General features: G+C 59.6%; 1 protein-coding gene across 2 annotated transcripts in view; it reads right to left on the bottom strand.

Moving 5' to 3' along the window:
* Positions 1–880: 880 nt before the first annotated feature.
* LMX1A (LIM homeobox transcription factor 1 alpha) overlaps positions 881–13,349 on the bottom strand; it is a 130,338-nt gene continuing 117,869 nt past the window's right edge. Inside the window, exons 5-9 of one of the 2 annotated variants that reach the window (XM_079107945.1) lie at positions 9,902–10,074; positions 7,097–7,174; positions 5,873–5,942; positions 3,550–3,723; positions 881–1,115 (exon numbers count right to left, since the gene is read on the bottom strand). In XM_079107945.1, coding sequence (XP_078964071.1) covers positions 955–1,115; positions 3,550–3,723; positions 5,873–5,942; positions 7,097–7,174; positions 9,902–10,074 — 656 coding nt within the window. In that variant the 3' untranslated portion in view covers positions 881–954. The remainder of the gene's footprint in view (positions 1,116–3,549; positions 3,724–5,872; positions 5,943–7,096; positions 7,175–9,901; positions 10,075–13,349) is intronic. The other variant, XM_079107946.1, reaches the window with a different exon arrangement.

Raw genomic sequence — 13,349 nt, 5'->3', positions numbered from 1 at the left:
CAAATGGGTGATCCGTTTCTATTTTAAACAAACCCCAGGTCTTGGTCACAGCCCTACTCTGTGTCCTGGGGTGGGACTTCAGTGTCCCCAGGGGTGTAGGTCCACGCTGTCAGCCTCACCCCACACTTGTGAAAGCTGAGGCTCCCCAACAACCCAGTGCCATGTCAGGATTTGAAGGGAATCCCAAGGGTCTAGCCACGTTTTCTAAGAACATGATCAGAGATGGTTCTGTCCTACCCAAGCCCAGTGATTGAGCCCCAAAGAGCAGGACTCCTCTGGAGAGGGCTGCCCACACAGATCTGCTTTCCAGGCCACGGATGCTCTGGAACAGATGCGCTCCGGCACCACAGGGCAGGGAGCAGCCGCCTCTCCACCCTGCCAACAAGTCTCTTCAAACTAAAAATAAAGTTTATAAAAAGTAAATTATCTCATTTTATAACTTAAGTGCATCAAGCATTTCCTTAAATATAGTTCACACTGAAAATAAAGTTACTTTTGCTGTACAGTTGGAGTCTGTTATAATTAGGGATAAACTTTGATGACAAGGTACGAAAGGTCACGCAGTCACGCACACAGCTGTCTGTCTGTCTGTCCGTGGGTGTGTAGATAGACAGATATATGCACCTCTTCACGAGAGCTTCCCAAAATGGTGGGAAGTTGTTAGGAGTCCCTAGGTGTCTAATTTGCATGAGTGTCTATATTAAAGTCCCTGTCCTTAATGTTGAGCACATCTTCCTATCTACTCCTAAGACTCTTACTAGAAACATTGAACTAGGCAATCCATAACACACTCAGTCTTTGGAAATGCCGAGCTACGCCAAATCATTGTACAACAGCATCCCACACACCTCCCTCCCCAGCCCACCTCTCCCCTGGCCTCCCTGTCCTAAAGCCAGCTGCCCCTCACAGAATATGGTTGCTTCATATGGGAGCCTAGCCACAGACGCTGGGAACTCAAGAGGTGAAGTATGAATTCTGCATCGAGTACAGGTGGTCAATGGGGTTGCCCACTCTGGACTGCAGGGGCCCGGATTCTGAGGTTGCTAGGAAACAGTCACCCAGGTTACTAAGGGAAGTATCGTCACTATCCAGGTCATGGAACAGGGGCTCAGCACCTGAAATGGAGAGGAAACACAGACATGAGGGTCTGGGAGAGAGACTTGCTTCAGTGCTAGGAAATCCAGCCAAATGCACATCCCCCGTGACTCTTCACTGGTGGAGGGAAGGCAGGCCCTGGGGACAGTGACAGAGAGAAGGGGGAGAGGCCTATTCCAGGGGTCTACAACCTCACTAGGGGTCTCCTGTCCAAAGTGCAACAGGTATAAACATAAACCAGAACGTGATGGTGCTAAAATGGAGCAAGCACAGGAAAGAAAAGCATGTGTGGACGGCAGGTATGGTGTGGGGTGGGCAGGATCCCACAGATTCTAGGCCAGGGATCCTGCAGAGGATGGGCCAGGGACCCTGCAGAGGATGGGCCAGGGTCCTGCAGAGGATGGACCAGGGTCCTGCAGAGGATGAGCCAGGGACACTGCAGAGGATGGGACAGGGGCCCTGCAGAGGATGGGCCAGGGACACTGCAGAGGATGCACCAGGATCCTGCAGAGGATGGATCAGGGTCCTGCAGAGGATGGGCCAGGGTCCTACAGAGGATGGACCAGGGTCCTGAGAGGATGGATCAGGGACCTTGCAGAGGATGGACCAGGGACCCTGCAGAGGATGGTCCAGGGTCCTGCAGAGGATGGATCAGGGACCCTGCAGAGGATGGACCAGGGATCCTGCAGAGGATGGACCAGGGACCCTGCAGAGGATGGATCAGGGACCCTGCAGAGGATGGTCCAGGGATCCTGCAGAGGATGGACCAGGGTCCCTGCAGAGGATGGACCAGGGTCCCTGCAGAGGATGGATCAGGGACCCTGCAGAAGATGGTCCAGGGACACTGCAGAGGATGGATCAGGGACCCTGCAGAGGATGGACCAGGGTCCTGCAGAGGACAGGCCAGGGACACTGCAGAGGATGGACCAGGGACCCTGCAGAGGATGGGCCAGGGTCCTACAGAGGATGGGCCAGGGTCCTGAGAGGATGGATCAGGGACCTTGCAGAGGATGGACCAGGGACCCTGCAGAGGATGGACCAGGGTCCCTGCAGAGGATGGTCCAGGGACACTGCAGAGGATGGATCAGGGACCCTGCAGAGGATGGACCAGGGTCCTGCAGAGGACGGGCCAGGGACACTGCAGACGATGGGCAAGGGACACTGCAGACGATGGACCAGGGACCCTGCATTGTTTGGGCCATAGGTCCTGAAGAGGCTGGGCCAGGGGCCTGAGGACTTGGCCTCAGAAGCGGCTCTTGAGAGTCTGATGGGAACCCAGGGCAACCTTTGCCCTTCAAACAGCTCGCGCAGGCTGAGCGCCCTCTGTCTCCCCATCTGCAGTGTGCGGGACAGGGAGGGTGGGGTGCACCTTGACTGGAATCCAGGGGGCCTCCTTGTGGGACTGCTGAGGGACGACAGCAGCTGGGGGGAGGCTGGGAGCTTCGCTTGCACCTGATTAAACAGGTGGAAACAGCCCCCCTCACGAGGGTCACCAAGGGGCCTTCTGTAACGCAGCCCGAGACTCTGCAGTGGAGACCCCGACACCAAGGCCTCTGTCTGCTTCCCACAGCCTGGAGTGGGGAAGGCCCCTGTGACGTGCCCGCTGAAGGATGGGCATCAGGGACAAAGGCATGTGTGTCCACAGAGCTGTGCGTGAGTGAGGTCGGCCCAGAAGGGCCTGCAGGTCCAGACCTGGTCTGCGCTTGCTGACGTGTGATGGGCAGAGTAGGGTGGCTTTAGCAAGAGGAGTTCTGTGAGGTCGAGGGGCACTGGGGACTGACCCAGGGCACTTGACCACGGAGCCACATCCCCCGCTCTTGTATTCTTCATTTAGAGACAGGGCCTCACTGACTTGCTTAGGTCCTCACTAAGTTGCTGAGGCTGGCCTCAAACTTGCAATCCTCCTGCCTCAGCCTCCTGAGCCACTGGGATTACAGGCCTATGCCACCACACCTGGCACTTATTTTTCAAGTAAGGGGGAAATGTGGACAAAATCTTTGTTAGGCTTTTGTCTTTGATACTTCTTTTTGGAAGGCTTGCTGACTAAAACTACCTCTCAGCTATCAGGGTAACTCATCACCAGTGATTCCATCCATAGAACAATGCATTGTGCTCCTCGTGGGCGCTACAAGTGTCCCGTGGTCAGCCCCGAGGCTGAGCTTCAGCTGTGCGTCTCTGTGCTCCCCACCCCAGGGCTCCTCAGGGACTGGCTTACAGAGAAGGCGGGGCAGGACTCGGGGGAGCTAGCGAGGAAGCCTCGGAACTCTGAGGCGCACGTCCCTGGTGAGCACACAGGACCCTGCCCCACGGCCCCCAGGAGCTGATTCTCAGGGGACTCTACCCTGCTTCGTGGGACACTTGTCCTGCTGGGGAGCCACAGTGAGTGTCTGGGTGCGACCAGGGGGAACAGAGGCCACAGCAGGGTGGGAGGCCCACGGGCTCAAGTCCTCCTACCGTAAGGATGCATGTGATCGCCAGGCATCTGGGGCGGGGTGAGGCCCTGCCGGAAGGGGTCGGAGCTGTAGACGCTCTGCTCGATGGCCAGGAGCTGCTGAGGGGTGGGCAGAGCCGTGTAGGGGTTCATGATTCCGTCCATGCCGGCGCTCCCGCTGCCGTTCGTCTGAGCTGCTGGACAAAGACAGCAGCAGGTCACCCTCGTTTTGCAGCCCAGAGCCCCACACCGGACGGCACGCCCCTCACTACCACATGCCGTGCTGTGGGCATGCTGTCCAGGACGGCTCCAGGCAGACACCACCAGGACTCGCAGGACCTTTGGGAGCCACACACTAGCGGACCACTCAGAGTGGGAGTGGCTGCAGAAGGCGCAAACGCCAGGTCTGGGAATCACGGAGGCCACCTGCAGCTGCGACCCGGACCTGCGAGACGGTGGCAGAGCTTCATGAGGGCCTAGTCCCTCATTCACAAGAGGGAAGGAGGTGGGCGGACATAAGTGGCTCTAGCCTGTGCCCAACTTGGAGGACGGGGATGGGGTGGCGGCTGGGCAGTTGAAATTTGAGACACCCTTTAAAAATGGCATTTAAGCAAAGGGTTGGATCCTGCACACAGGATCTGAGGATCCACCCATTACAAAACCATCCGTCCATGGGAGTCAAGACCTGGGCCGGCGGACCTCAGGGGCTGATGGGAAGATTCCATGAGACCGTACGTGCCTTGGGGCCACAGCCTCCTGCGCTGGGGCACAGAAGTCTCACCCCTCAGCCCTGTAGGAAAGGACCCCACCTTCCAGCCTCTGCTTCCCGAGTCTCCCCAGGAGCTGCCCCAGAGCTCCTTAAACACCGTGCAAGGATCAGAGTCTGTGTGCTCCTAATGCCTCAGCCAGCACCTTCTCCCCTTGAGCCTGTCGCCTAGATGGGACCAACCTACATTACTCCAGGCCCTCAGAAAACTGTAGGATCCTGAGAGACAGAGCCGGCAGGTACCATTTCCCCACCTGGGCATGCACAGTCCCAGGCGTGAGGAGACGGAACCGCAGGTCCCAGGTCTGCTGGCACTGGGGCAAGGGCTGAAGCAAGTCTCGCTCCTCGCCGGCTCACTGCCCACCCTTCCAGCAGCCCTGCCCCGGGCAGCCCTTTTCTCTATTAGCATCTCTCACTGTTAAGTGAGCACTAGGGGAACTCTTGTCTGTAAGAGCCAAGTTAGGATCAAACCTAGGCTGGACATCGAGCCTAGCTCAGGGTCTAAGCAAGGAAAAGAAGCAATGCCTGCTGCCAGGCCTTCAAGACGCAGTCCACAGGCCCCAGCAGTGGCCCCACCTGAGAGCTGCTAAAAACGCAGTCTCAGGACCACCCAGCCCTTCCCTGCAAATGGGAACCTGCACTTGACCAGGATTGCGGGTGGCCTGTGCACACACCAAAGTGTGAGCAGCCCAGTCCAAGGCACGGGTGTCCAAGGAACCCTGACAGGTGCCGAGTCGGGCGGCATGTCCTTCGTGGTTCTAACGCAAATTCTCCACGCTTTTCCCCTAGCTCTGCCTTGGGCAGACACTCAGGCACTCCGTCCACCCGCCTCCCAACTCCTCACACCTCCCCTAGTTAAATAAAAAAAAAAGGGAAGGGCACGTCCAGCGTGGGGTCTGTTGGAACGCCCCGCCCAGCGGAGCGCGGTCAGCGCTGCTCCTGACCCGGCTTGTCCCGCACCCACGCCAGACCCTGCTCAGACGTGCAGAGCCTTCGTCTGCCATCCGAGAGGGGACAGTAGCCGCTGCTCACTGCGGGGTTTGATGGATCGCCGTCATTTTACATTATTTTGTAGGGGTTGCCAAGGTTTGGAAATTAAGTCCCCTCTGGAGGCCAGAGGCTTGGTCCCCAGCCTGTGGCACTGTGGGAGATGGAGGAGCTTTGGGAGGGGGGCCTCTGCCACACACTCCACCGGTGTGCCACACACGGACCCCAAAGACAACAGCCCCAATGTGAACGGACGCCCTGCCCCAAATAAATCTTCCCTCCTTCAAGTGGATCGTCCCAGTCACCTGTCACAGGATGAGCCAGGGGCGTCTTCTATGAAACTGGCCAGCCCAGGAGGAGGACTGGAGAGGAGCAGCAGGACAGGCCTCCCTCTGCACGTGACCTGACAGGCCCGGTGGCTCTGCTCTGCGCTGGGCCAGAGCCTCCCTGTCCGCAGCTCTGGATGTGCGGCTTGGCCCACATGCTCCCACTGGCTGCTCCTGGCTCACCCGAGGGGCTGGGCTCTGCCGAGTGCCCGCCCTTCATCCCTCGGGGAGCCAGGCAGGGGCCGGCCTGCGGCCGCCAGCACTTACCAGAGCTCAGCCTCTGTGTGTTCTGCTGGTCCTGCTGCTGCTGCTGCTGCCGCCTGGCCAGCTTCTTCATCTGTCAGGAGAGAGGGCCACTTCAGGTGCTGGCCACGACGGGTCGCACGCAAGGGGCCAGGGAAGGGGCTCAGCTCTGCTGAGAGGCGGTACGTGGAGCCAGGTTGAGGAAGAGCACCCGAGACCCTCACAGTGAAGGGGAGGACGCGCGCCCCACAGGCACAGGGACTCCCTCTCGGCAAGTGCCACAAGGTGACCTGGAGGAGCCAAGAGACTGTTCTCCCCGACCTGCCACCTTGTGTTTGAGACCTACCCAGAGCCTCGGGCTAAGGAACTTGAACCCCACATTTCTCAAACTGCATTCTGTGGAACAGTGGAACACTGGAGCTCCATAAGACGTCAACACATGGGTTTAGCGTGTGTGTGTGCATGTGTGTGAGCATGTGTGTGTGTCTGTAGGAAACACTGGGTTTTAAAAGAAACCGCTTTACTGCAAGGTTCCTCAGAGGTTCAAAGTGTCCCGTGGGTGCAGGGGTCCCTGCTCCGTGGAGTCCGTTCTGATGACTGAGCCCATCCCTAGCCCCTCTGAGGAATTCAGCTGCGGGAACTCTCCCCCAGCCTTTCTCCAGCAAATGAGGAGGCAGCATGCATCGCCCTCTGCAGACCAGGGAAGCAGGCAGGACTCAGGCACTTGCAGGGGTAGGAAGAGCACAGGCAGAAATTCCAGAACAGCCAATGACGGGGCAGCAGGCTGGCAGGCCAGGAGGACAGGGTGGCAGTATGGGCTGAGCTGGTAAGGGGAGAGGGCCGCCCACGATCTCACGCCACCATGCCAACGTGCCATCTTGTGCCAGTCATCTGAGTATTTTTGGGTTTCTCTTTCAATTACTTAAAAAAAAAAATGGTATCCAGAGTACACAGGTATAAATTTAAAAATAAATGTAAATTAAAGAATATGGCTTAACCCCAAGACCTGGATTGGTACCAATGGCTGGCAGATTCAAAGGCACGGCCACTAGGAAAAGGAAGACGTGACACTAAACCAGATGCCTCGGTCTGCCCTTGTGCTGCGCTGCTGTGGCCAAAGCCCTGTGACAGCAGGGTTGGTACTGGAGAGAGCTGCTCTCCAGGGCGCTCGGGACAGCGCCCGAGGCCAGAGCAGCGCCCCCGGCTCCCGCCTCAGTAAGGAGCAACCCAGAAGCAAGGAGCCCTTACCTTAGCTCTCTGGTTCTGGAACCACACCTGCACCACACGGACACTCAGCCCAGTCTCTGCGGCCAGCGTCTCCCTCACCTGGAAGAAGTGACCGTTATTCTTGTAGAACCATTGGCATTTCAGGTAGGAGGCAGAACGCTTCCTGTGCAGCCATGGGGAGGCCAACGGGCTCATCTGTGCAGAGGCTGGAGGCCAATTCATGCTTAGCAGAAGCCCAGGGCAAGAAGAGGCTTCCTTCCAGGCAGAAAGGAAGTCCAGGGGAACAAAGCCCCCACAGGCCAGGCGCCGAAAGCCTGTCCCCAGAGCAGCAGTGTCCAGACCGAGGTGGGGCTTTGGGACGGACAGGACCACCAGGGCTCCGACCTCATGGGTGGACCAGTCCCTGGTGACTGAATGGACCACTGGACAGGGACCTGGGGGGAAGGGCCGGTCCTTGTGGGTCCTTGTGGGACTCGATCTTGCCACCACCTCTGTTCTCACTCTGCTTCCCAGGTGGGTGGCCTCTGCTGCACACTCCCACCATGACGCTCGGCCTCGGCTCAGGCCCACAGCAGTGGTGCCAGCGCACCCTGCGTGAGCCGAAGCGAACTGCCCCTCCTTTAAGTCGCTGTGTCGAGGAATTGGGTCACAGTGACAGAGAGCTGGCCAAGAGCGCCCACCATGAACACCTACACACTCCTCCAGGCTCCTCCCTGGAATCAGCCCTCGGTGTCCCTTGGACACTAGAAAGGCCCTTGCTGCCGCTGCAGGCCCACTGGAGGAGGACGGGTGCCCCCTTCTCCTGCCCACACCCTTGGCCCCAAGCATTCCACTTTGCCCCTCTACCTCAAGAGACTTTGGGGTTCCGCACTGTTATCCTGAGTGAGCCCTTCCCAGAGAGAAAGAGACCGAAGAGAGGGGCCATCTGGAGCCTGGCAGGGCCAGTGGGCAGCCCTGGTGTGGGCACATGCACTGGTGCCAGGTGGGGACAAGGATGATGAGGTCCAGATAATAAAGAGATGTATTTAAACATCTGCCAGCCAGTCAGCTGCTCGCGGCCCGGGGCTGGCAAGATGGCAGGAGAGGAAGGGCCAATGAAGCAGATGTGCAGAGAAGCCTGAGAGACTCCAGGAGGATGGGACTGAGGAGCCCTGAGCAGGTGGGCAGACCGCAGGCGGGACTGGAGAGCCCTGAGCAGGCGGGCAGACCGCGGGCCGGGCCTGGGAAGTGCCTCACCCTACTCATGCCGCTGGGCTGGGCTGAGCTTGGGGAGGATCAGGCCAGACTTTCCAGGCACACCCTCCTGCTAAGCTGGGGCCCCTGCACCTGCTGAAACTCTACCCATCGCTCAGAGGCCCAGCTCGGCAGCCACCTGTTCCGCAAAGCCTCACCTGATTCCAGAGCGGACACCTCCGCCCTGTGCCCGCGGCCCCTTTGTGTGACCCCAGAGCTCACGCCAGGAGTTACAGTCCTGGTGCCATCACCTCCTCTCTGTCGGTCTGAAAGCTGCCCAGGAACAAGCCCCCAGCACATGGCCACACACAGGCGGGAAGCAAGCCGAGGAAGGTGACAGGTGTCCTGTGCAAGCTGACCCAGGGAGCCCCACTCTGTACCAAGGGTGGGGAAGGAAGGGCGCCTGGGTGACAGAGTGCACTATTGTGCCACCAGTTCTGACCCTGATGCCCCTGCTCTGCACCAAGGCCCAAGCCCCAGCCTCGCTTGGGCCCGTGAGGCAGAGGTCATAATGTCCTTCTCCGCCCTGGCCTCTTGCCTTCTGCCACCTTCATGAGGATATGTCCCAGGAGGCACTGCTCTGCAGCCTGGACCCTCAAACGGGAGCAGATGGAGCAGGCAGTACGTGCTTTCTGGGGTGAGGAAGACCTGGGGCTGTCTTGCCCCTACAGCGAAGGCTGAGGAACTCCAACAGGAAGGCAGACAAAGACTCTCCAACCCTTAAAGAAATGGCGTTTCCTTTATAAATTCCAAAACGAATGACTTCTCTCCTTTTGCTGAGTAAAAGAGAGTGCCCATTCAAGGCAGGCCGTTGGTCAACCACAAATGCTCAGGGACGGCCACAGCCATTGCAGCAGAGCCAGGCAACTGTCTCCGCAGCCACCTCCTTGCGCCCTCCTGTGGTGGAGGTCACCAGGTGGGCTCAGCCCCCAGCCTCCCCCGCGGGACACGCAGCCTCAGGAATGAACTTCGCCCTCTCGTAGAGTGGAGTGGCCAGCAAACCTGGGCACAGGCGCCAGGGCTGTGCTGTCCCCTCCCCTCCCTGGTGGCAGGAAACAGGGTGAGAACTGGACAGCCCTGAGGCCCAGTGATAGACAGCACAGCGCGTCGGTCTCCACCTCTCCCGGTGGACGGGGACGTAGGGGAAGATAAACACTCTCTCCTGAAGGCGAGTTTCTTCACACCAGGATCCCCGCAGCCCTACTGGTGCCAGCCCCTAACGGGCACCACAGGTGGATGTTCAAAGCCGTGGACAGCCACACAGCGCTGCGCCACTCCACAGGGACGGCCTCGCTCAGAGGAGGCCCCAGTGAGGGAACCACCAGGCCAGCCACGCGTCCTGCGTTCTCTGTGACAGCGTCCGAGTCTATGCCAAAATGTAGACTTGCTGTTCCGGTCACACTGCACAGGTGACAGCTGTGGACTGGCACCACACACGAAGGCCAGGGGCACCCACGGCACGGCTCAAGCCCTCTTGCACAGACTGGCTGACCCCCATCCCCACCACCAGGACCCCACGTGCTGACGTCCAGAGGAGCCGACGTATACAGAGAGGCGGTGCTGTCCCCGACCCTCCCTTCTGCCCGCCTGTACCTTCCTGCAGGGCTTGGAGGACACCTCGAACGAGGCCTTGAATGCTCTCCTCTGCTGGGTGGTCAGGATGGTTCTGGGGCGTTTGGGGCGCTTGTGGTCCTTGCCGTCCTCAGAGGCTCCCTTCCCCGCCCCTGGAGCCGACTTGCAAAGGCTCTCCTCCTCGTCGCTTTTGCCTGAAAGAAGCAGAAGAGGAGACAGTGGGTCCGAGAGGCCCTGCAGCGGGGCACACACCCGTCAGGACAGCCTGCGGATGCGTGCGGCAGCCCACAGCGTGGATCCAAAAGTTCGCAGGAAGAACTAAGGTGCGCACTTCCAAACCAGGCAGGAACCAGGAGGGAAGGGAGGGAGGGAGGGAAGGAGGGAGGAAAGAAGGAAGGAAGGGAGGAAGGGAAGGAAGGGAGGGAGGGAGAGAGGGAGGGAGGGAGGGAGGAAGAGCGGGAGGGAGGGAGGGAGGAAGGGAGGAAGAGGAAGAAAAGAGAACTGTAACTTGTTGGAATTAAATAAGATGATGCATGAGTCTTCAGGACTCCCTCCCTAGAACATGACAGACGCTCAATAATGACATTCGCCATTACTATTTCAACACAAAGGACGTGGTCTCAGTGGCCCGCAGCCTCGTGTCCCAGGGAGGGCTCAGCTCCAGCTCTGTGCTCCAGCACGGGTCTCTGCAGGATGCACCCGCGCCCTCAGAGTGGGTGTTGTGCGGTGCCAGTTGGAGGGTCGCGGTCGGGGGCGGGGAGGGCCAGCCGCAGAAGGAAGGCTAAGTTCTGAGGCTTGTCCAGGGTTGGGTCCTCAGTCACTGCGCTCTGCCTTGCCTAGGCCCACGCCCATTTCCAGAGAGCTGCCATCCCACCATGGACCAGAGGGAAGAGAGGAGGAGGAAGGGCACCCTAGGTCAGCCCCCTAAGTCAGCCCCCCACCCCTGAGGGAGACTGGAGGGAGGGTAAGGCTGTGTCCAGAGGGAGGAGGGCGAGGGACGGGAGAGGGGCAGGGACCTGTCCCTGGACAGCTTGCTGCACAGTGTCTCTCAGACCCTGTTCTGCCCTTCAGAACCTCACCCCTTCTTTCTCCCACCCCCATTTTGCCTTCAAGAAGCCCTGGTGTGGGGTCTCCAGACTCCATAAAATTCCAGAGTGAGTCTTTTTGTCTTTGCAGGCCTGACGGCTCTGCCTGTGGCAGAGGGCTGCCTCAGATGGCTTGAGGGCGGAGCTGTTCACCTGTAAACAGGCTGAAAGTGAATGACTCATGAGATGGATGGGGCGTCCAGCACAGAGAGAGGGGGCGTTTGCAGGAGGAGGTCACCTGTGGCGAGCAGGACCTGGCTCCAGGCCAGCGTGGGGAGCATCCTGCAGTTTGCTGACCCCTGCCCTTGACCTCTCCGACCCCGCTCTCCATCCAGGCTCACGCATCCAAGCCCCCTTCTTCAGGGTTGACCCTTGGAGTCCCTCCATGGCCCTGCCTGAGGTGTTCTTCTGGCCAATAGCACCTGTACACTCGACGGGAAACACCTCTGCCTGCATGGCCACCAAGGGGCTTCTGGGGTCCTGGCAGGACTGGTGAGAAGACTCTGAAGTCAGGGTGGAGGGGCAAGTGCACCTCTCACATGCAGGCAGATGCCACACCCAGCTGCCAGCGGAGCTGACCACAACTGGCCCTCACCAGCTCCAGCCCCCGTGTGCAAACATTAGGGGCCTATGACATCCTCCAACTCTGCTTCTGGGATGGTCTCTGAGCGCCCTTCTGCTCTTCCCACAGGACAGGCCTGTTGGACGGTCTCTGAGCGCCCTTCTGCTCCTTCCACAGGGCAGGCCTGCTGGATTCAGGTTCCCATTTGCCTATTAAAACAGGCAGTACCTGAAAGGCAGGCGCTGCAGCGCGTCCAGGAGCAGGGAAAGCTCTCGAGGGCCGGTGGGAGGGCCATGAGCGGAAGGTGAAGGAACCCTTCAAACAGAGCGGTGGCCGCCAGACTCCCACGCCCAGATGGGGCTGCGGGGTGCCTCATGATTCAAGCCGACACCCCTCGGTGGAGATGAAAGAAACTCCACTCCGCTCTCCCACAACAACTGTCAGCAGCCCCCAGGTCGTTTAGACGGGCCCCGCATAAATCTGACTCCAGAGGGGAAGCCCAGAGGTCAGGTGTCCAGGCAGCCTACGAGCGAGGATGAATCGGCTTGGCACGGAGTCCCAACATGCTTCTCAGGGCCCTTCTTGTAAAAGAGTGTCTGGAATGGCTCAGGCTCTGCCCCACCACCGTTCCTCCCACACGCCCAGGGCACAAGCAATCGCAGATGAAAGCCCAGCACGGTTTATGGATGGCAGACGGGGCTGCACTACCTGTGGGGCCTGCAGATTCAGCTCAGGTTGTTGGAAAAATCCCAGCAGCCCAGAAACAAGAGATTGCCGAGGGCGAGGGAGGGGACGAGAGAGCCTCAAGCCAGGGAGGGCAGAGGCAGCAATGGGGGTGCCAATGCAATGAGCCTCATAGACGTCCTGCAGGCTGGGGAGGGAGGTAAGGTCTGGGCTCCCTGGGTGGGGGCAGGGGGACAGGAGGAATTACGGAGGCGGAGGTGCAGGGAGCTCTTCCGGCCACTGCCCTGCGTGCGAGGCTGCAACTCCACTCTTCCCAGAGCAGTGGTGTTGCCCCGGACGTGAGGAGCTCAAGGAGGCATCCAAAATCCAAGAGGCAACATGCAGCACTCAGAGAAGCAAGATCCCTGCAGCTGCCACACTGCACCCAGCTCCCCAGGGAGGCCTCCGCCTGGCCAGCCGCAGCTCCCAAAATATCCCCTGGGCACCGGTGCACTTGCACACACTTCACGGAGGCTCATGAGTGAGGCAGGCACAAGGACAACCTGGCACAACGCTCCTCCCTGCTGCTCAGCAGAGAAAGACAGCAGCACCTGCTGAGGGGAAGGCCACCAGCCAGGCCACACCTGTGCTGGAAGTGAATGACACATAAGATGAGTAGGGGCTGCGGGCAGAAGAGAGAGGGGACGCTTTGCCAGGAGGAGGTCGTCTGTGGCCAGCAGACCAACTGGGCAGGGAGCTCTCCTCCCACAACACTGCAAGCCCAGCTCTGTGCCCTGTGCAGGAAGCAGGTAGAAGAGCCCGTGCTCTTAAGGACAGGATGCGGGCTAGGGAGGGTGGCGGGCAGAAGGCAGTGACGAACACAGGCAGCATGTGGCGAGTTCCCCAGGCGTGGTGAACTCTGAAAACCAAGCCGGTAGAAAAGAACAGCCTCGCGTCGCCAGAGAAGTTAGTGGAGGAGAGGGGCGCCCAGGCGGGGTCTGGAAAGCAGAGGCAGGAAGCAGGGATCCAAAGGGGTGCTCGGGGGCCCGGAAAGATGCAGGAGAGTGTGTGAGAACGAGTAGGGGCAGGAGAGTAAGGGACATGAGTGAGGCCCCCCGGGCGTCCTGCAGGGGTCCTCCTGTTGAGGAGGTACCATCAG

Source organism: Sciurus vulgaris, assembly GCF_902686455.1.
Source record: "Sciurus vulgaris genome assembly, chromosome: 12".
Classification (NCBI taxonomy): Eukaryota; Metazoa; Chordata; class Mammalia; order Rodentia; family Sciuridae; genus Sciurus; species Sciurus vulgaris.
Note: the sequence above shows the minus strand (reverse complement) of the source record. Positions and strands in the feature narration are given on the sequence as shown.